We start from the raw sequence: 23,966 nt of genomic DNA, 5'->3' as shown, positions 1-23,966 counted from the left end.
TTCCAACTCTTTCATGGTTTACCATCCATGTGGACTACAACTGGGAACAGCAACCTGCCCAAAGCACAGCGAGTGAAGCAGTACACTAATTGGGGTCACATGTGGTTTAAGTACAGACATAGTTATATTGATCTATTATACCTGGTGGTGGTAGCTCAAGTTTCATTTTCCGTAGCTCAGCCATAGAGGTCTGTAACTGTTCAACTACTATATCATCATCATAGCTCAAGGAGCGTGCGATTCTCTCTTGGAGAAACTCCCGAAGATCTTCCATGGACATCTTTAGCAAGCGTTCTGCACAAAGAACAATTAGCAATGGGAGATTGAGCTTATTACAGTAGTGAAATTGAGTTATATGTGACAGGTAAACAGAAGACACCACCTCATTTAGAAAAACAATCGGACCACAACTGAACCCTTACAAAGTAAATCAAGAATTGAAATTCCAATACTGCGCAATTTAAGCAGCCACACAGATCTTTTGCTGAAATAGTATCACCCAATATTAAAATCACCGTTAAAATCCATATGCAAGAACACAGAAGAAAATGATATAAAAAAAATGTAATTGTTGGTACTCTGATTTAGGGTCATCACTGGTATACACTAGAGCAGTGGTTCCCAACCTGGGGTACTCTGCAGACCAGTTGGGGGTACTTGAAAATAATATTGGTAATGGCGGAAGATGAAAAAAAAGTATTTTGATGGCAGAAGAAGAAGACCCATTGCTATGGAGAAGAACCATGTTGTGTCACATATGGTTCTGTCTTCAGCATCATCAGCGTCTCATTGTGCTTTTGCCTGACCAGCAATACACTGGGAGCTACCCATGCTGCCCTCAGACATCAGCGATCATCTGCCTGTGCTGACACGGGTGGAAGAAGCAGCGGCATTAATCCTACAGGTGTTATTGGGAACCCTGGAGACAATACACAGCCAGTGGCCAGACACGGAAGGGCACGATTCCTGTCCGCTACTCCTTAATATAAGGACATGCATGAGGATACGCATACCGCTCACTTCCACTCCACTCATAAGTACTGTCTATATTTTAAATTGAGAGGAGGGGGTACTCATCAATGAAAAGTCTAATCAAGGTGTACGGGAGAGAATAAAGGTTGGGAACCACTGCACTAGAGGGTATATTCAATGCCAAAGGTTTGTACAGCGAGGATGTTTTTTTTAGTGAGGAAAGCCATCCTCGCCATCCAGCCCCCTCGCCGGCTGGAATAAGAAATGGGTCATAAAGGGTTAATCCAACCCTTTTTGGCAGGTAAATCTGTGTTTGTCTGTTCAGCAACAAAGTGTACACACTGCTTCCCCATGAACTATACTCTTTCAGCATGTCTTACTTTTGTGCAGTTTTAGGATAGTGTAAGCCATGGCTGGCAGGACTCGTTCGCCTTCCAAGATATAGATGTCCCACAACCTCAGAGTAAGTGTAAACGGCGTCTGTAAAGATAAACATAAAACACATGCACTCAGGTTTACATACCAATCTTTATGTAACCCAGCTCTCCCCCAATTGATGCTGCTCTTTACCTAGGCACCTTTCCCTGCCAATGTCCACAGGGCTAATGCTGCAGCATCTGGTGTGCAGGAACGTGGGGTATGTCGAGTAATGTCTAGCCTCAGCAGGATAGGCTAGGATTCACATGCGTATATGTATGAAGAGACATTATGGGGTTTATGGGATGTTGCTATGGGCAACCAATGTATTTTCTTCTAGAAGGTGTTAAATTAAGAAGTAGATACTGATTGGTTGCCCATAGAACTCACATCTTTGAAAATAAGCCTGTGTCTCAGCGATATCTGCACGCGTAATGTGCCACAGATACCGCTGCCATCACACATTATCTGTCAAACGCCAGGAGCCCTATTGTCCTTGTCATTGTCACACCTATCTTTATGATCGTGCTCCAATGTGCAGGTAAATGTACAAACAGTCAGTGGCACTGTCCGATCCCACAGCTGCAGCTATCTCTATCAACAGCCACTAATTATTAATATTAAGTAAATTGTGCACACTGGGAGTAATTTGACCGCCACATGCACAGAAAGCATGTAAGTGCCGGGAATTGAAAGCAACCCAGTGGAAAGGGGAAGAGCTGAAATTGCTACACAGGTGAATAAACACTCTCCCTCTTTGTCAGAATAAATATTAATACAGTACATGCAGCTGACTCAGGTACTTACTATGCCATGCTAAATGGGCAAGCCAAGTCTTTACAATTAACAGGATACTCCCATACATATGCCCATAGTAACACAAAAGCTGTGGAACCAAAGATTGCATATCCATGCAGGGCATTCTTAACAGAATTGTAGGCCCTGGAGCAAGCAATGCATTTGGGGCCCATCCATGGAAAAAATATATAAAAAAAACCATAACACACCCGTCCTGTGGTCTCATGCCATGTCTCTAATTGCTTTCATAGAGTGAATGGCTGTCAGCACTCTGGTGGATAGCTCCAGGCATCCTCCAATCATCATGCTGACAGCCATTCACTGATTGGCTGCAGTTGGGAGGCAGGTAGAGAATGCTGGTCTCTGATTGGTGGATAGCTCCAGTCATACACCAATCGGTATGTTCTAAACCATTCACTGTCTGGATGCAGGCTGTGAAGCAGGAACAGAATGCTGCTCTGATTGCGTGTGATTCACAAGCATTATCTACCGCCTCCCAAGAAGCTGAGGAGGCAGATGCCCACAACACAATCTGCCCCAGCTCAAAGGCCCATAGAATTAGGGCACCCTTGGACAGCTGTTCAATAAGACCATACATTAAGATGGCCCTGTATCTATGCTGTCCAGCTATTGTAAAACTACAAGGTACAGCATGCTGACTAGAAGGTCCATAGTATCTGGAAAGCCATTCCTGCTAAGTGGTATACACGGTACTGCTAATCCAGTTTCTATTGGTGAGACACACAGTATTTCTGTTCTACAAGCTGATTCAGTTTATTCATTTTATTTATCTCCACCTTCTTCTACAGCAGTGCATCCCAAACTGTCTGCCTAGGTACCCTGGGGTGCTCCAATGCTCTTGTAGGGGTGCCACAGGTTTGCGGTCCAGGACCAAATCACATTATGTATAGTCCGTGATAGGCAAAACCATTGCCAGTGGCTGCCAATCATAAAACATGTGGGCAGTCAGCAGCACAGCTCTGTACACAAACACAGTATTTATTTATTCTTTCTAGTTATTGTTTTAGGCATAAGAAACAGGATACGGTCACTAGGACCCTATTTAGATTTACATGCATTGGGTCGACAGGGCGTAGGTCGACAACTGAAATAGGTTGACATGGCTAAGGTCAACAGGGTTGGATGGTCGACACAAGCATTAGATCGACAATGGGAATGTCATTGTCGACATGAGGTTTTCAATTGTTTTGAGCCAACAGGCGGTATTTTATACCCTACCATCCACTACAGCATGGTGGGAGAATAAAATAGTGCCATGCAAGGGGACACGGTACTCTTGATTATATTGACATTAAAAAACAACATGAAAAACTCATGTCGACTTTTTGACTGTCGACCTTCCCACTGTTAATGTTTTTTTTTACCTTACTACCCTGGTGACTTTAGCCATGTCGACCTATTTCAGTGGTGGACCCAATGCATGTCGACGTAAATGCCGTCGACCCAATGACCCATACCCTATTAAAAAGGGGAGGGGAGCACTTGCTGGAAACGAAGGATAAAGAAAATAAATAAGGGTAAATCAAGTGAATTGAATATAGTATGTACAAAACGTCACTGGCCTATATGAGTTGTCTGAATTTACAGTATGTAGTCATTACGTCAACATCCAGAATGTCAACAGGGTCAAATAAGTTGACATGGTCATTACTCGAATTTGTGAATGTTAAAAGTACTTGTCAGTGTCAGGTGCAGGTCTTATAAACTATACAAATGCTATATCGATATGCTGACATTCAGCATGTACAATGTCAACATTCTGGTGTCGAAATTCTGAATATGGACATGTAATACTACACCGGAAATTAATGCAAGACTCCATGATAAGTACTACCCATAACTAAGACTCCCATGGGCTGTTCATCAAACTGAGAGATAAATATCAGATTGAACGTATTTGTTCTGATATAAGGAAATTATAGATGTTACAATAGGCATAATGCTTGTGTGCAATTTAAAGCCAGCTGAATTCATGTCTTTACCCGATCTAAGAAGCACTGCAAAAACCACTTTGTTGTATAAATCCCAGTGGACATGTCCTCCTTGTCCTGTAAAATATAACAAACAAGATGCAAATACAATCAGAGCACAGGAAGTCTACAAATTAAACTACATACATATTTTAAGAACGATACAGCAGCTGAGCCGTATGAAAGCATAAACTAATGATGTCCTTAAATAATTCTCTTAATGTTCACTACTACAAACCAATCTAGAATAGATGCCCCTGTTCTTCTATAACGCCATAAAATACTTATTTACTATACGTGGGGGACATTATAGAAACAGAATTGTAGAGAACTGGAAAACCAGTGTTTTATACTGGCAAATGAGTAACAAAGATTGCTGGTATACGGAATAATAGTATACTTCTATTCCTACACTACCGGGAGGCTCCAGAAAATCAGGTGCCCCTCCTCCCCCCCCCCCCCCCCCCCCGTAAAGTCCCCCGAAATCCACTCTCTACAGGGAGGTCCGTGGGCACCATCTGACAGGATTCATGCTGAATCGCATCATTGTGTCCCCAACCCGCTACAATGCCCGTAATAGCAGCACAGTGTAGTGGGGGCGTGGCCACAATGATGCAATCACAAGTACCTTGTGCCCTGAACAGTCTCTGCCAGAAAGGGCAGCCAGAAATTCGGTGATCATGAATAATAAGCAGTCTTGCCAAACTGTAGCTCATGATAGCATTATTTACACCTGACAATACTGTCACACACTGGGTCTATCCTGTTAGAACACAGATCACGTTACCATGTGCTTCTTCAGCTTGGGAAATAACTTGCTGAGAATCTGTTCATGGTGACTCTGAAACCTCTGGAGCTTTGGAAAACCAGGAATAAAAAACCCTTTAAAGGAAAGACAACACAAGTGGTTTATTATAGTTACTGTACAGTATAACATACTGCAACAAAGGCATAAAGCAAAATCCAAAACACATAATGGCACACACATTTCTATCATATGAAATATTCTTTATTTTCACATTAAAAAAATGTATTTTCAATTTATACTCCTTACCCCCACCAACCACATACATATCAGTCATTAACCCTAAATGCCGGCACTGAGGATGATGGACGGGCCCTTTCCTAAGTGGACATGTTCCAGAGAGGGAACCTTGCACAAAGAACACTGTGCCAACTATGGATGTGACTGCATTGGTTTGGATGGGATATGGCTTATGCAGACAAAATGTGGCTAGTGTGCAATAAAGGGGTGTGCATGATTAGACAGTCAATAGGTCGACACCAAAAATGTTTTTGGTGCAGAGGCGTAACTAATATTGTGGCGCCCCCCCACCAAAAAATTACCTTACCCCTCCGCATGCCGCCGCCGGCCCCGCATTCAGTCCGGCACCGCAGATAGCCTCCGGGCTCCGTCTCCTGCAGTAATGAAAAATAACACGACAAAATGGCTGGCCTCCTCTAGCATCCTTAAAAACTGTCTGCTATTAGGGGGCAGCCATTTTGTCGTGTCATTTTTCATTACTGCAGGAGACGGAGCCCGGAGGCTATCTGCGGTGCCGGACTGAATGCGGTGGCGGCGGCATGCGGAGGGGTAAGGGGGGGTCTGACCAGAGTGCCCGGGCACCGGGGGCGCCCCGCTGGCGCTTGCTCCCCCAAGCAGCCGCGGTGGCTGCCTTACGGTAGCTACGCCTCTGTTTTGGTGTCAATGCCAACACCTGTCCACATGGAACCCCAATTAGTGTAAAAGCACCCTCGCATGGCTTGCTTCACTCAGCACTCTTTACCGTCCTTAATTGTAGTCCACGTGGATGGTAACAGTATGAGAATGTTTTAAAAAAAATTGTGAAAAACTCATGTTGACCTTTTCATTTTGTCCTTTTGACCTCGTCGACCTGTTGACTATCTAGACACAATGGGGGAAATTTACTAAGATGAGACTTCATTTTCACATGGGATGTTGCTATGGGCAACCAATCTGAATCTACTTCTTATTTATTTAGTGCCTTCTAGAAGAGAAGTATCTGATTGGTTGCCCATAGCAACATCTCATGTGAAATAGAACTCCCTTCTTGGTAAATGTCCTCCACTAGATCTATCAACTGGAACCAACAAAAAGAGACCATTCCCTTTATGGTCAGTGACCACAACAGAGACCATTAGGATGAGGCCAATTCAAAAATGATCAGATCTTTTACTAGCAAAGCTAAGCAGGTTTTAATTATTTTGTTAAAAATATGGAAACTATGCGTACCTAGGACACTAAAGTCCTACTGTATATTGGAAAATGCACTCTAAAGGATGACTACTGTACAATTATTGCGTTTACCGGACTGTTTAAAAATAATGTAAAAATAAAGCATTTTTAAAAAGTGCCATTTTCTTCTACTAATGTAAATAATAATAATAATAATAATAGACAAATAAAATAACTAAAAGATCACTCGGACAGTTAATGGTCATGTTACTCTATGTACTATGGGCCTTATTCTAGTTCACTCTGACAAAATCCTTCTTAGATGGACAAAACCATGTGCACTGCAGGTGGTGTAGATGTTACTTGTGCAGATAGAATTAGATTTGTACCTTCCTACTGACAAAGGACTATAAACTAAACTTTAACCCAAATTACCTTCTTTTCTTATTTTGCACCCATGTACTCACCATGCATTGCATGTCTCTGGTTGGTTAGCAGTTGAGCTAGAGCCCAAAATGCATCCTCTTCATTCAAGTACATAAGTAGCACAGCTGCAATTTGACTCATCCCCTGACAGTAACTTACTTCCTGTGGATTACAGACATAAAGCATATCAGACCTATTGTCATTAATGTCACAGGGGCCACACCACAGGGTAGATCAATGGTTAATGCCTCTGCATATTATTGCATACAAAAAGGTTACACACAGAATCCAGTATTTACCTTAATCCATCTGTTTTATTCATATGATCATTTTATGATTTGTAAATAACCCTTTTATGTGTTACCGTATGTTTTGAAATAGTGAAAACATAAAGGGGCGTAGCCAGAACTTTGCGGGCTCCATAGCTACATATTGTAAGGGCCTCTAAGGAGAGACACCTCCCTGCAGCAATTGTTAATTTTATGCCCCATAATAGTGCCCTAGTTCATTTTTTGTTAACCATATTAGTAACCTTAGTTAATGCTATACCCCATGGTAGTGCCCTTATTTTTTCTGAATGTATTGTAGTGCCCCAGTTCACATAATGTATCATTTTAGGGCTGCCAGTGCAACACAGTACCACAAAGTTACATTATGACATAGTGTTCCAGTTCATATTATGTCACATGACAATGCCCCCAGTTCATATTGTGCCACACTATTGTTCATCTACTTTATATTGGGACACATTACAGTGCCAAAATTCATACTATATAACATTATATTTCCATATGTGACTAATCTCCAGGACCCTGGGGCAGACGCACAGTTTTTCAGGTAGTCCCACGGGAGAGTGTGCACCCCTCCCACATTATGCCCACTTCCTAGTGAAATGGGCAAAATGGGGAGAGAAAACAGGGTCCCGTCGGTGGAAATGTTTACATTTTTACCATATTGACTATCAACATGATGAATGTCAAAATGATGAACAAGTTGACATGTTTAATACACTAAACCCATAGTAATGGGTTTAACATACAGAAGGACACATACAGAGGGTTAGGTTCCAGAACCCCGATAAACAGTGCACACTGCCAAAAAACTTAAATATTACATTTCTCAGTGGTAAATGCAGACAACATGCTTACAGTTACACTAGTAAAATAAATACAGAACACAGAACTCACCTTAAAAAGTGTATACTGATTGTAAAGGTGTGTACACACGGCAGATCCTGCCGTGAGATGCGAGTCCCGATGCGATCAGATCGCATCGGGACTCGCATTTCACGGCATGCTAGAGGGGTACAATTTAGACTATATAGTGTAGATCTGCACTATATAGTGTTGCCTGTCCTCTCTATCTGGCTGCCGATTTGCGCTCACACGGGAGCGCGCAGTGCGTCAGGCTCGCAAGCCCTAAAAAAGCGTGCGATTTGCATGCGATATGGCTTCCGATGTTCACTATATCGGGAACATCGGAAGCCAAATCTTACCATGTGTACACACTATAAGAGAGATGTTATTGTAAGAAGGATGGAATGCACAGAACGTAGTGAAATGAATGAAGTGCATATATAAAAGCTCTGTGCTAGCAAAATAGAATAGAGGGCCTGTCTTGAAACAACTGTATTTGTGTAATATGGAAAGATACAAAGAAAATATGGTGCGGCCATAGAAAGTTTCTCTTTGATCAGATTCCCAAAAGACAAAGACAAGAATCGCTGACACAGGGAAGACCCGGCAATAACCTGGGTTTAGCCTGCATTGTGAATGTGGATTCAAGCAACTAGACACAGCTTTAAATGATGTCCAATAACCCAGGATCTTTGGTTTCAAAGTGGTATATAAAATAATGGGTAAACTATGTTATCTGGCAGACTTTGAACATGACATGTTGGCACATGGACAGTAGCAGTGGTGCTAACATTAGCAAAACATCTGTACTGTGAACTGTTGGAGGAAAGCAGAGACTGAACCAGCAGAAAAAAACTGTGTCTGAGTAAAAGGCCTGTAGTCAGAAATGGCTACTGGGTGCGTGAGCGGCACAAAGAGCAGGCAGACTTGATGAGTAACAAAGACATGAAATAGTGATCATCTAAATACAGGACCAATCAGTCATCCACCCCCAGCAGGGAGTTCCCCTGCTCTGGCCCTTGCATGCCCCCCCTCCCTCCCCTACCCATGCGAACGACTCACAGAGAGATAGAGAGAGAGAGAGAGAGAGAGATAGAGAGATAGAGAGATAGATAGAGAGATAGATAGAGAGATAGATAGATAGATAGATAGATAGAGATAGATAGATAGATAGATAGATAGATAGATAGATAGATAGATAGATAGATAGATATAGATAGATAGACACACAGGTAAATTTACAAAGATGGGAGTTCTCTTGAATTATTGAAGATGAAATGTTGCAATGGGCAACCAATCAGAGTCCATCTAGGATCTTATAGAAGGTGCTTAATAAATAAGAAGTAGAATCTGATTGGTTGCTTAGGGCAACATCCCATGTTCAATAGAATTTCCACTCTTAGTAAAGTTACCCCATATACTCCATGAGGGCAGCACTTAGATCCAATATAATACAGTACAAGCAGTTACTATCTCAATGTTTCAAAGTATTTATTCACTTAGTCAACAAACCCTCTTACCAATATATATGCCTGCATGGACATAGGATCTGGTAAATGACGTACATGTTCACAAAGGTCAAATTATGAAGACTAAAGAATTTCTGCAAGAATATGGGTGTGCAAACACCTTGCCAGCAACAAGGGGTTTGTAGGTAGTGCAAGAGCACTTAATCTGTGACTTGGAACGTGTCATACCAATGCCTGTGTGATTAAAGTGGCAGCCTAGCATCTCAGTCATATGCCGGGCATCTCTTGTTCTGTGGCATACAGATGCTAGGTGTAGGAGGACACCGCTGTACACTGATTAGAATAACAAGAACATAGCTACATACTTATGAATGGGTACAAATATGATGGTTGTGTTCAACACTGCTGTGAGGACAGGTTTAAAGTACAGACTTACCGTATTGTAGACTGAGTAAGCCGATAACACATCAAATAAGGCCCTCTGCCTGGGGGGTCAATTAAAAAAGAATTAGAAAAAAAGTGCATATTTAAAGGAATTCATAATGTGAGAATAGAACACAGAAAACAGGGTTCAGCTGAAACATGAAAGCCAATGCACAATACAAATACAAATTGCTCTTCAATTTGTAATACACATGTAGGTTAAAATACATCAATCCTTAGTGCTAGCTTGGCCAAGTTTGAAGGCTTCTCCACCAGTGACACGGTGATCTCTTTTAGGTGGAGACATAACAATGGGCCTAATTCAGAAGCAGATGCAATTTGGAACGGTGCTACATCTTTGGTAACAGCTGTTCTGAGAATGCTGCAGTTGCCGTCTCTTGCAATCCGACGCCCACCACCTGCTCAGATCTGCTGCATGCTTTAAAAATGCAGCATTGGATCAACATCAGGAACTTTGGTCCTCATTCTAATTACATCAGACCAATATTTGTGCCCTACGCATGCGCATATTTGGTTATGCGCATGTGCAGGGCTTCTGTGCGAGAGGTGGCACTGTCAGCATGGACAGGGGCGGCGCCCTAACATGGGAATGCCCACCGTTTCATGGGCGTCCCCAAGCAAACGCTGGCCGTTCCCATGTAAATCCAGTCGTGATATAGGGTGCGGGGGCAGACAGCTGACATCACATGACCTGAGCAGGGGGGGAGGGGCCATTTTCACAGGGTAGCCTTTCTGAGACTTGGTAAGCTGCGAGTCTCACAGCTTACAGAGTCAGCCAAGATCAGGGCCTACAGTATGTGTAGACCATGGGGCATCTGAGTAACCTTAAGGTTGATCAAAACGTTCAGTGCAACTAAGATAAATCAGAAGTCGCAGTCACTAGCATCAGCATGCTCCCCCACAATGGAGGTGAACACTGCTCATCACCACCCCAAAGCTTTGGTCAAACAGGCAGAATGATGATTCTGGCTCAGTGAATGCAGTGCCAGAAAAGTATAAAGTAGGCCGGTGGTTCACAAACTTTTCGGAATCACAGCGCCCTAGACGAGTATCAGAATTTTTATTTTTCATGGCACCCCTAAGCTGAAACTTTAAAAAAAGAAACGTAAAATGAAATAAAATAAGTTTTTACGTCATCCTTAAGTTCAAATATATGGTGAGGGACAATATTCACTTCTGCTTGCTCACATGTTATATGATTGGCAGCTGCAAGAACTGGTTTTGCCTGATACATAGATCATGAAGAATTTGAGTTGGTCCAGGACCACCAAACCAGGGTTCCCGTGCAAGTACCCAAGACACCCTAGTGTGCCATGACACACAGTTTGGAAACCACTGAAGTAGGCTATGATTTGCAAACTTATAGTAGGGTGGCCTTGTTTTTTAGGACATGTACAGCCATATCCAGCCCACAAAAGGGCCTTCCTTTTATATTGGTTTTTGTCCTATATTTAAATAAAGAAATCCTATTAATCTTAACATGTTTACCACTCACTTGACGCCATATCGGTCTCGAAACATAATATGATTGCGGAATGTTCTGTTTACATCCAAATCAATCTGTTTGATCTCTGTTGAATAAATCTTGGCCAGGTCTTTCATTTTCTAGGAAGAGAAAAGATCATTTATATCTAAACAAATCTAACTAACAATACATCAACAACCCATGCTTTTGTTAAAATGTGATTGTATATTTTGCAGGGAACATTGAATGTATGCTTATAATGTATTTCTGAAACAGGGTTCTGAGATGGATAATAAAAAAAATATACACACACACACATATATATTGTCACACACACTTGAATAATCTACCCCCAAACCATCAATTCCAAAAAGTTTACAAAAATGCCAATGCAACTAACATTAATACTGTTACAAGTCAATATCGAACTGAACTGAACAAAAACGTTAAAACAGGTCTGATCTAATCAGGGCCGTAACTAGGGTGGTGAGTAATGTCCCACTGCGCACAGCATACCTCCCAACTGTCACGATTACAGCGGGATAGTCCCGATTTTCGGGTCCTGTCCCGCTGTCCCACCCGCGGCAGGCATTGTCCCGCTGCGGGGGGTGGCAGTTGGGAGACCCCCCAATCTAATAGAATAGACGCTGTGCACATGCGCACAGCGTCTATTCTCGTATGAAAATGAGGTTGTGGCTAATTAGCATAAGCCGCACCCTCATTTGCATATGCCCAGCCCCCTTTTCGGACGCTCGGGTATGCGCACAGCGATGCAAAGTAGGGGGTGCGGTTGGTGTCACTTGTCAATTATCTGCTTTAATTACTTTCACTTGTAGATCTCGCCTCTTTGTGTGACCAAGCTGTTGTCACCAATTTCTTTCTGGCACAGTGCACCAAAAAAGCGTTGGGTCTGGTCATAGTTAAAAGGGATTTTACCTCCCTTCACGACACCCGATAATGGACACTAATTAACACTGGGCACACCCCAACAAAGTGTGTGCCCAAGCTGTTCCCACTGCCCCAGTTCATGTACCTCAAACATCTAGCAGCTATGCCAAACTAAATAGGGAAATCGGCAGCACATCGGTCTGTAAACATTGAAAATGAAATTGACAAATAACAGATTTTTTTCTTGTGATTCCAAAAAAGTTATTGTTTTGTGCTATAATATTTAAATTATATTTATTTAAGAAGATACCATTTATATATAGGATTGTGTCTATTTTGAGAGTATGGTGTCCCAAAAGTAAGATACAAGTGTTATTGTCATAAGCAAAAGTCAAATAAAAGGATATACCTCATATTTCCCCACATTCTCAGACTTCATAACTTCCACATCCAAAAGCAGTGACCAGACCTGACCCCTCACTTGTAAAGGGATTCCTTTGTAAACTCTGCGGAACATCTGCAAGGACAACACATACCAATACAAAAATAGAACTTACTACAGGAAAACACCTGCTATTACCAACTTTGTATTAAACATTTCCATGTGAGTAAGCAGCCTATTGTTTGAGTACACAAATCAAAATGCTTGTTGTTGGTAAAACATAGTACCTTACAACAATCCACATTCCTAGCAAGTTTTGTTGCCCCGAGAGATTGCATACAATATGAATCTACACTTACGTTTTCAAATTCCTAATACATACAAATGTTAAACTGAATACACACTATAAGATTATCTTTCCAGTCTGGCTAGTTGGAACTAAAAACTGGTAATGTATATAAATAAATTACAATCAACCATTTGCTCCTAAACGCTGTAAAATGGACAAAAACAGTAATTGCATAAATTGGTGAAATCAAAATGATTTCACCAATTTATTTGAATGACTATGGGCCATATTCAATGCGGCCGGCGAGGTAGTTAAATGGTGGGGATCGCCAAAAATAAGTAATCCTCGCTGTTTAACCACCCTATGCTGCATTTAGCTGCGAGCCTCGCTGTTTTAGAGGCCGCACACACCATTTCCCCCTCACTCCAAAAACCTAGTGAAGGAGAAACGTCGTGTGCAGGGGGTCAGTTGAATACTGACCCTGCGAGCTGTGACACCAAGCAAAAATCATTGAATACACCCCTAACGCAATCTTTATACAATAATCATACAACTAAAAACATAAAGGTCAGATTTTCTTGACGGTAAATTGCATCCAGCTTATCACCTGACACAATTGTTTAAAGCAGAAATCTCATAACACAAATGCATTAACATACACCAATGTGGTAGACCAGTGTTTCTCAACATCGGACATCAAGGCACACTAACAGTCAAGGTTTTTAAGATATCCTAGCTTAAGCAGAGATGGTTAAAACAAAATAACCAAGGTACTAATTAAATCATCTGTGCTCAAGTAAGGTTGTCTTAGCACCTGGATCGTTGGTGTGCCTTGAGGCCAGAGGTTGGGAAACACTTTGGTGGACTATAAGCCCTCCTGGATTTCGTCCAGACCAGTCCTAAACTATAGAATATCCTCTCGTATTCAATAAGACCATCATCCAGCCTCCTAGCCCTCAAACATACCCTTACAACGTGTTCTCTTATTCTAGCTGCCCCCCCCTCCCCCTCCTTCATTTACACTACCCTTTTTTTCCTTCTGTGTCCCCCATTTTTCCATTAGATTTTAAGTGGGTGTTTGCGAGGAGGGCCCATTTTTCTTTGTACTCTTCAGATAATTGTGGTGACCTCATGTTTTAATTGTGTATTTATAAAAAATTGCAGAATTTCCTGTGACAATTTGTTTGTGTGTCCTTTACCTCTTGTACGGAGCTAAGCAACTTTTGCTGTGCGTAACATCACTGCACACAAGCAATACATCTGCGATCTGTGCGGAGCAGTGTTGTGCCTATGCTTATAGGCAAAACACTGTGATCTAAGCAGGATAGACAGTGCATGGACTGTATATCTCTGTGGGTGATAGCGACGCTCGCGCATTGCCATCCCTGTATGGTGTACACACAGAACAATCTGTGTTTTATTTCTAAGCGAACTAGTCAGATCACTTAGAAATATGGCTTAAATCGCCCCGTGTCTCATGTCAACCCTTTGCTTGTATTGACCTTTTCATGACCACTAATAGTGGTCGACCTTTGACTGTCAACCTAGTCACTGACTACCCAATGACCTCATTCCGTCCATCTGAGGGCAGGCACACTTCATTTAATACAAATCAAATTATTGATATGAAATTTATGAGCACATTATTTCAAAGTTTCAGTATATTAGAGGGAATGTTCGATGAAGGATATGATGCAGGCAACTGATAAAGATCAAGGGCTAAATGGAACAGCAGGATTTCGGGCAATTGTAGATTAAGTTAACAATACAAAAACACTCAGTAGATGCATGCTAAGAAAAAAAAAAAAGCATGCAGTACACATCGGCACCACAATGTTGTATAATACACAACTCATACAAATATGAGCAGCAGGGGGCGCTGGAGTCCAATCGCTTCTCACTAGTCAGGGACTTATTAAGATGGACAAAGAATCTTTTTGTGTAAATCATTTCTGTGTACTGGAAAGAGCAAAAAAGAGCAAACTACTAAATGACCTCAGTTAGACTAAGAGAATTAAACAATGTAGTCACTCATAGCTTTAAACTGGGATTTAAAGGACAACTAAACACCATACATTGCATTTGCATGTAAAATACAGTGCTTAGTCTCGTTGTCGGCTGTAAAACATGTAGTACATATTAGGAATGAAAATTGCAGTGTCGGTTCTCATACACCAGCAGGAAACTGCAGAACACATCTAGTCAGTATTTTATAAGTTGTACATGTGGCTGCTACATCCTGTGGTAAATGATGTACTCACAGCACTGCCAAAACCGTTCTATTGACTCACCAAAATAAATAGCCACCATCTCAAGATCACTAAAACGAACAGCATAACAATAAAGGGTTTTACATTAAGCTCCCATCACCCAGACTGCACATACCTTCTCACTGGTCCTGTACTTTTCCCATTTCTTCAGCATCTTGAGCCATTTGTCTACACGTTCAATCTCCTGCTGCTTTTGCTGATTGTTAGAAAATAAGCAGCGAGTTACAACATGGCAAAACCAGATACACAGGTACAACCTCGATTATCCGACACCTGATGGGTTCGGTTACACTGTGGGGTAGAATCAGGCTGTGTGGGGGAAGGGAGTGTGGTGTGTCAAGATGCAATAGGGCAGGAATAGGGTTTAGGTGCTGCGGGCAGAGGTAGTTAGACTGTGAGAGGGCACAATTAGATTACTGCAGTCATTCTGTAGTTGGGGTGGAGGGGGGCGGGATGGTGAGCCAATGGTATGTCGCTGTAAGTGCCACCGATAATACGGCAAAATATGCAATCCGGCACAGTGCTGGAACCAAGGGTGCCGATGATCAGCATTATACCTGGCTGCATGAATGAAGATACATATAAATAACAACAATAAATTATATATGGTTAAAGTAAAACGAACCCCACAGAAAAATGGTCATACTATACCTTTTCTTCAAGAGCCGTCCGTAAAGGCAACTCTTGTTCACTACACAAGACAAAGTAAAATATATAGATCAGTTGTTAGTTTCTGATGCTGTAACACAAGCTAAGGAACATGGATGTACATCATGGGTCCTCAAACTGCGACCCTCCAGATGTGAAACTACAAATCCCAGCAAGCCTTGCCACAGTTTTAACACTCACTTATAGCAAAATTGTGGCAAGGCATGCTGGGATTTGTAGTTTCACAACATCTGGAGGGCCGCAGTTTGAGGACCCATGATGTACATGAACACAGTTAAGTTATCTTGTGGAAAACCAGAGCAATCATAGCTGGGTACAACTGCCACACTGTAGTCTGTATGAACACCTCATGTATTTGCAAGATTTATTTCATAAGCATACTTCATATCGAACCATGTTTTCACAAAAAACTCTCTGCTTTTGGGGATTTTGATTTGCCTGCAGGAGGCAGGTTAAACAAAATCCCAGATAACGCACTGCTTTCATGCCGGCTTTTTGGGTACAATAGGATAGGTCACGGCAATATAATTACACAATAGCAATAAATAACAGAAAAATTGCAGACTTTTGTTCAAGACAGGGTTCATTTTCCGCATATTCCTGCACACACAGCTAAACAGTTGGTTCACATGGGTGTGACAAAATAGATGGTGAGTGCTTTGGAGGATGTATAATTAGACTAGTCTTGTGTTGAGGGAGAAGCGACCAACACCAGGTAGTGGCCGGTGACTAGAGGTGATCAAGGGGTCACTGTTTATGCTCTGTGGATGTGGATGGCGTTCAGGATATCAGCATTTATAATACAGATGCCAGAATACCGACACCAGTCAGAAGACCAGCCCCGGAACTCTGAAACAGAGCAAATGCCAGCATCGGAATGGATTGTTGGCTTCTCAATCATAAGGGTGCCAGGGCTGGTTAGGGTTAAGTGCCGAGGAGGTGGTGGCAGTTTAGACATTATAGAGGAGTTTGGGGTTAGGCTACCAGGGGAGGAAGGCTAGGGTAAGGCACTAAGAAGGGAATGATAGATATTATGGGGTTATGGTTAGGTTTAGTCTGCATGGGGAAGGGTAGGGCAAGGCTGCAGAGGGGGGGTTAAAATACTTATGACCTGGGTGTCTGAATGCCTTCTGACCACCAGCATCCTAACCTTCGGGGTGCATCTGGATTAGTTTTGGCACCCCACCACCCCACACAACTTCATCCTTATCTGCTGGGTTTATAACCAGGCTTTTATCCTTTTTTAAAGACACCACCGCCACCAGATGCTGCAACATGGAAAGAGGTGAGAGAGGGAATCGCTAAAAGCTCAATTTCAACACGTATAAAAGAAACTTCCTATAAGCTCTACTATAGGTGGTACTTCACACCAGATAGACTATCTCGGATCTACCCATCAACCTCCCCGGTGTGCTGGCGCGGCTGCGGTCAAAGAGGCACTCTACTACATATCTTCTGGACTTGCCCTATCATAATTCCCTTTTGGTCCCAAGTGCTCAATCTACTAAAGTCCCTCTCTGGCATAGCACTTAGCTTAGATCCCTGGGTCTTCTTATTAGCACGCCCTTTCCAAAACCTAGAACCATCACTCAACAAATTATTCTCCCACATATTAGCAGCGGCAAAATCTTTGATAGCCAGAAATTGGAAATCGCTCTCCCCTCCTTCTATTTCAGCCTTGACCAGTTATGTGTGGTATATTGCTGGTATGGAGAAAATTACGTATCACCTCCACGACTGCCCACATAAATTCAACGTGGTTTGGGACCCTTGGTTCTCAGCCCACCCTCCCCACCCTACTTAAAGCCTGTCATCTGCCTTAAAACAGCTCCCAATTCTAGAGGGATTTATTCTTGGGTCCTCCGCCAGACCTCCCTTACAGTCTGTACTTTATACTCCGTTCCACTGTAACCCTACTATTGCTCTCACATATCATTATCCCTCCTCTGTTATACTTCTCTACTGCTATGTTTTTTTTTTTTTTTCATTATATATATATGTGACCCCCCCCCCCTCCCCCTCCTCCCCCACCCTATTTTACCTTTATCCTTAAATTTAGTTGTTTTCCATTCCTTGTCTTTAGTCTCACGGTTTTTATATATATATATATATATATATATATATATATATATATATATATATATATATATATATTTTTTTTTTTCTTATTATTTTATTTTACACAATGTAAAACTGAAAACTGAGAACTGCTTGATATATGTTTACTGATGTTGTCATATTCACCTGTTCAATTCTCTCATTATGAATAAATAAAGAGTTTAAAAAAAAAAAAAAAATTGTTTCAATCTCCTCACAAACCTTTGTCTAAACAATCCAGGAAAGGTATAGGTTTAAATTAGGGGTTTGCACCGAGCATTTTTTATGTTTTGGTTTTGGATCTGGATTGGTTTAGGCAAAACCACTCGTTCGGGATTTTGGTTTTGGATCTGCATTTATTTATTTGTTTTTTAAAAACCCCCAAAAAACAGCTAAAATCACATAATTTGGGTGGTTATTTCCTACGCTATTATTATCCTCAATAACATTAATTGCCACTCATTTCCAGTCTATTCTGAAGCCCTCACACATAACAATATTGCTTGTAGGCTAATAGGTTACACCAAGGTAGCTGCATGACTATACTAAGCGACACAAGTGTGTGGCAGGAACACTGGCCCATCTAGGAGTAGCACTGCAGTAGCAGACAGGATGGCAGTTTGAAAAACTATAACAAACCATTTTGTCGAAAACAATCCAGGAAACTTACTCTACAGCAAATGGGATAAAAGGTATAGGTAGGTTTAAATTAGGGGTGTGCATGTTTCATGTTTTGGATTTAGATCTCAAGTCACGTTTTGGATCTGGATTGGTTTAGGGAAAACCACCATTTTGGGTTTGGGTTTTGGATCTGTATTTAAAAAAACAAAAACATAGAAAGCTAAAATCACAGATTGTGGATGTTTTTTTTGTTCCTACACTATTATTAACCTCAATAACAGTAATGTCCACTAATTTCCAGTCTTCTGAACACCTCATACCTCACAATACTGTTTTTAGGCCAATAGGTTGCACCAAGGTAGTTGGATGACTATGCTAAGCGACACAAGTGGGATGCACAAACACGTGGCCCATCTAGGAGTGGCAGCGGCAGACAGGATGGCAGTCAAAGAGCACATAATGTAAAGAAAATAGGCGCAAGATATAAACTGTGCAGAGTTTGTATATTCTCCCCGTAGTTGCGTGGGTTTACTCCGGTTACTCCTGTTTCCTCCCACAATCCAAAATATACAGGTAGGTTAATTGGCTTCCAACAAAATTAACCCTAGAATGTCTGTGTGTGCGTGTACATGTGGTAGGGAATATAGATTGTAAGCTCCACTGGGGCAGGGACTGATGTGAGTGTTCAAAGTGCTGTGTAAAGTGCTGTGGAATATGTATGCGCTATATAAGAAACGGTTAATAAATAAATAATTGTCCTTGGGTCCTCCCATCCAACCTTATGTTGTATTAACAGGACATACACAGTTTAAGAAGACCATTAACCGCCATTTCAGCGACAGGGTCTGCCTTAACCGTGGCTGAATTGGTTTTGTTTTGGCCCCACAAAATATAAAAAGAGTTGCTCTGTCTGTTGTATTATCCCAGGGGTGCTGCTAAGTATGTCGTATAAGCCATGGGGTGCTTTGTATTGTATTGAAGCAAATGGATGACAAACAATAAAAGATCAGGAAAGCGACACAAGTGGGCGGCACAAACTCCTGCCACATCTAGCAGTGGCACTGCAGTGACAGACAGGATGGCAGTTTTAAAAACAAGGCCCCAAGCAGTGTGCGGTGACCACAACAAAAGAAGCATTGTGGTGTGTGTGCCGAGAGCCAGGAGAACCGCGTCAACATGTGGTCAGCATCTGGTACAATAGGAGGGATTATGTTTTAATTTAGTTTTGTTTTGAAGACAGCAAAGAGGTGAAAATAGACTTTGGAAAAGATAAACTAACTTTTGTCTAGGAGGACCTGATAGTCTTAAACACTTAAATGAAGTTGGCCTGTATTAGTCTATTGACCCCAACAAATCCAAACATAAACTTCTTAAAAAGATGTCTTCTGGACCTGAAACCCCAGAAAGTAGCATTGAGACATTAATTAGGAGTTGATTTACTGCAGTTCGTAAGTGCAGACAGTTTTGTGGATCTGACTTTGCCTCCATCCTGCCCATTTGAGTGTGGGGGAAAGGGGTCTAGTTAATTTTTTTTCTGTCACATTTCAGTATACAGAAGGGAGGACAAACAGTAAAAGATCAGGAAACAATTCCTACTACTAGTGCTGAAGCTACTCGCACCAGTCATCACACCGATGTGCAAGTCCATCAACATAAATCTGCTCAGGCCGATGCACAATGTCATAGAAAGAATGTAAAATCCAACAACCTAAAAACATAATAATAATATAACCCAAAACAATTTTAACTATCTAAAGAGTCTTTAGAATGTAAGCTATAACGAGCAGGGCCCTTTCTCCTCATGTGCTTTTCTAAGAATATATATGTCCGCTGCTGCGACTGTCTTTTATTTACCATGTACTTGTCCTGATTTGCATTTATACTGTACATCACTATTTTCTTGTTTTGTCTTTTTGCTCATCTACGTATTGTCACGCGTTGTGGAACCCTTGTGGCGCCATGTAAATAAACAATAATAATAATAATAATAAAGAGAAATGCTAACCTAACAGCAAGCTATTTACAAGACAAATTGGCAAGGAAAGGCTAAGGCCACGACCTATGTTCATGACTGTTGGTTCAGCTGCTCATCCCTCCTCCCTCTCTAAAAATGTATATGAAGCTTGTAAAAGCACACGAACGAACTGTGCATTCAGATATCAGAAATCTCCAAGTCCGAGTGTGCCCACGGTTTTGCAATGACCTGACCCTACTTATACTGTACGGTAACTACATTGGCTGATGGGAAAATAATTAATTTGTTTTGGAAATGTTGAGTTTAAGGTGGCCTGATGACGTGGCAGAAAAGGCATTCAGAGACATGCAGCTAAACTGATGGTGGCAATTCAGGTAGAAATATTTTGCACATCCTCTGCAAGTGTTGGGAAGAGTAGCACCAGTCAACATGATGACATTGGGATTGAGGATCACTGTAGAAGTACACTAGGATGAGGAGGATAATGGTGAAGTTGGCATCATCATTAAAATGTTGAGGATGAGGATTCTGATGCTGGAGATGTAAGTTTTAATTTATAGAGCGCATTTTCTCCAACTGGACTCAAGGCACTTTACAGACATGAAAAAAATGCCCACAATACATAGGGTTTGGGTAGTAGAGTAATAGGTAGGTCACAGAGACATAACATAAAACCTTGAGAGAAAGCTAAATGCAGGATTGGTGCAGGCATTTTTAATAATAACTGCCACCACTTGTGTATTCTTCACTAACAAGGTACCAGATGAGGCAGCCATCTTGGGCGCACTGTTTAGGGTTACCCTGGGTAGAATAGGGTACCCCTAGAAGAAATTACATAAATTAACATGGGGTGATTGCAGTGTAAAGTAGAGAGGATTATTGTATTTAGTTATTAACAGTTTCTTATGTAGCACACACATATTCCGCAGCGCTTTACAGAGTATATTAGTATAGAGTAGAGAAAAGGATGTGGTTTTTCAAAGAAGGCAACATTGGAGACAGCTGTTGCCCATAGGATGATAAAGTCCCAAAATCCACCTCTGTCTGGAATTATTTTTTTTAATTTCTACCCAAATCCAGACTACAGCTGTCAAGCCATATGCAGCCTTTGCAAACCCATAGTAAGCAGTGGTAAGGACGTCAACCACTTAGAAAGTTTGTAAAGACATCAGCCCATCGAGTTCAACCTATTTTTACAATTATACTATTTAGTTTTACAAGGAACAAAGAAGATGAACTATGACAGCAGTCAACCAGTCACAAAGCGGATTACTGAGTCCATAGCAACTATGCTGGTGTCAGACGTGCATCAAATATCCGCCATTACTGCATTGGAATTTACACAGTTGATTGACGCAATGCCCAGACTGTATAAGGAACATTTTTTTAAAAAGTGTCATTAGTTTCCTCATGCCGTTATCCTTTTAACCACCAACATGTGGACAAGTGGAACAGGACAAAGTATGAACTAAATGCCTGTGACAGTCCACCATCAACAGCAGCAGAAGCATATCACAAACAACAACTCATTCCTAGGCAAGCTATGCTGGGTATGAACGGTTTCAGTAAGATAAGAAATCTGAGAAACTTTTAGAGAAACTGAGAGACATCATTGCAAAATGTCTTACCGCACTTGGACTCTCTTGGGGATATGTAATAATTATTCATTTTTATTCATTACCAGTTATTTATATAACACACACATATTCCGCAGCGCTTTACAAAGACAATTTGTACGTTCACATTAGTCACTGCCCCAGTGGAGCTTAATATTATCTGAGTAATTCTATGATTGTGCAGATTGGTTGCGTGCACTGACACTGGAGCCATCATAAATTCATAAATGTGCTCAGGATGGTAGATAAGACTTGCCCCCAAAAGTCAGCGACTCACTTGCGTTTTTGCTGCCAATCCCTGTGATTTCCTGCAAACACCTTTCCTGCCAATCACTTTACGAATGACTCCTCACTGTGGCCTTATTCTTGTTGACTCAGACGGATGCATATTTTCAGACGGCCACCGAGTGTTCTTAGCCCCGCCTACCATACAGATCGCTCACACCGTCCAAATGCGGTACGAACGGACCGCGAGTGGATGTTTCATGTGAACATCTCCCCCATCTGTGGTAACCTCCCCCAACCTCTAATGGTCACCGACCATCGAATGATGGACCAAGCGGTCAGACAGCACCGAGTGCTCCAGACCACTCGGACACTTCTCCGTGCGAAAGCAGGGATATGGGCGGGCAGCTGGCATCCGGCTATGTCAGCTATCCGTCCCAAACACGTGCGTCACGGCCAGATTACCATACGTACACCCATGAAACTCGGGGCGTACACATATGGTAATGAGCCCAAACAGCCCTTCACACACCTCTCCACCCCCTGTTCGGATTGTTCCGACCGATCATTTTCTGTACGGAATTCACACCGTATTTGGACGTGCGCGGCATTCGGACATGGGCAGAAACACCTCGGCACATGCGCAAACACAAAACATCTGCTGTCCGACCGAACACGAAGCCATTAGACTCAATCAGAATAAGGGCCTGTGTGCACCAATGGTGAAGATCTTTGGCACCTGTGCAGTGTAGCAGATTAATTGCTCAACTGCACTAACATCATCCTAGTGTGCAACTGCTGTATTCATCAGGCCCATAGATTGTAAACTCCACGTGTGCATGGAATGTGGAACCAAGGGGGAAAAAGGTCCCAAACCACCAGCTTTAGATTTGGGTGGGGTGTGTTCAGACTGAAATCTCAATTGCAGTCTAAAAATAAAGCTGTCTAACATCTATGGGCTACATGCAAAAGCAGACAGTATTTACCCTGCAGAGAAACAATATAAATGTATTTTCTCCCCTTTCATGGCAGCGTGGTTTGTTTCAGACTTGCTTTTTTGCTTTACTGATCTGGCCCTCTGTCCTCAAAACACTTCCACAATCCAGGTTTCAAGGTTATCCATGCTTGTGCACAACAACATCGAGCTGCTGCATGGATATTCTTAAAACCTGATATTCTTAAGTCCATGCTTGTGAGCCACTGCTATGGTAAATAAATCAGAGTAGCATTTTCATGACCCTCCCAGCTTGTTTAAAAGGTTTATGGTGGCCATACACTACTATGATGTATCGCAGCAGTGTATAGCCATCCGACCCCTCTGAGCCCCCCCAGAGACTTACCCAAGCTGCATGCAATGTATCACATGACACTGATAGGGGGGTCAAATAGGAGATCGGACAGGCAGCAGGTCCGACCACCAACTCAGGTTCGATGCGCACAATACCCAAGGGGGATGTCAAACAAATCTGATTTGTGCCTACTGCTCTGTCCGATCTGATGGGATCAGGTGAAATCTTGGAATTTAGACTATACGGGATTAGGTAGAAGCATCATTACTGACCAAAAGTCGCCATTTTTAAATTCACGTACTTAATATACATGTATAGATAGAGCCATCC

General features: G+C 41.9%; 1 protein-coding gene across 1 annotated transcript in view; it reads right to left on the bottom strand.

The window, feature by feature from the left end:
- The window catches only part of LOC146046118 (uncharacterized), a 110,013-nt gene that overhangs the window by 9,122 nt on the left and 76,925 nt on the right, over window positions 1–23,966 (bottom strand). The window contains exons 4-13 of the mRNA XM_083165310.1: window positions 15,796–15,835; window positions 15,260–15,340; window positions 12,613–12,720; window positions 11,346–11,455; window positions 9,843–9,891; window positions 6,843–6,963; window positions 4,966–5,060; window positions 4,191–4,256; window positions 1,353–1,452; window positions 142–294 (exon numbers count right to left, since the gene is read on the bottom strand). Of these exons, the coding sequence (XP_083021436.1) occupies window positions 142–294; window positions 1,353–1,452; window positions 4,191–4,256; window positions 4,966–5,060; window positions 6,843–6,963; window positions 9,843–9,891; window positions 11,346–11,455; window positions 12,613–12,720; window positions 15,260–15,340; window positions 15,796–15,835 (923 nt within the window). The remainder of the gene's footprint in view (window positions 1–141; window positions 295–1,352; window positions 1,453–4,190; window positions 4,257–4,965; window positions 5,061–6,842; window positions 6,964–9,842; window positions 9,892–11,345; window positions 11,456–12,612; window positions 12,721–15,259; window positions 15,341–15,795; window positions 15,836–23,966) is intronic.

This window comes from Crinia signifera, chromosome 11 (assembly GCF_055691185.1).
Source record: "Crinia signifera chromosome 11, ASM5569118v1, whole genome shotgun sequence".
Lineage (NCBI taxonomy): Eukaryota > Metazoa > Chordata > Amphibia > Anura > Myobatrachidae > Crinia > Crinia signifera.
This window is presented reverse-complemented; position numbering and strand designations above follow the sequence as displayed.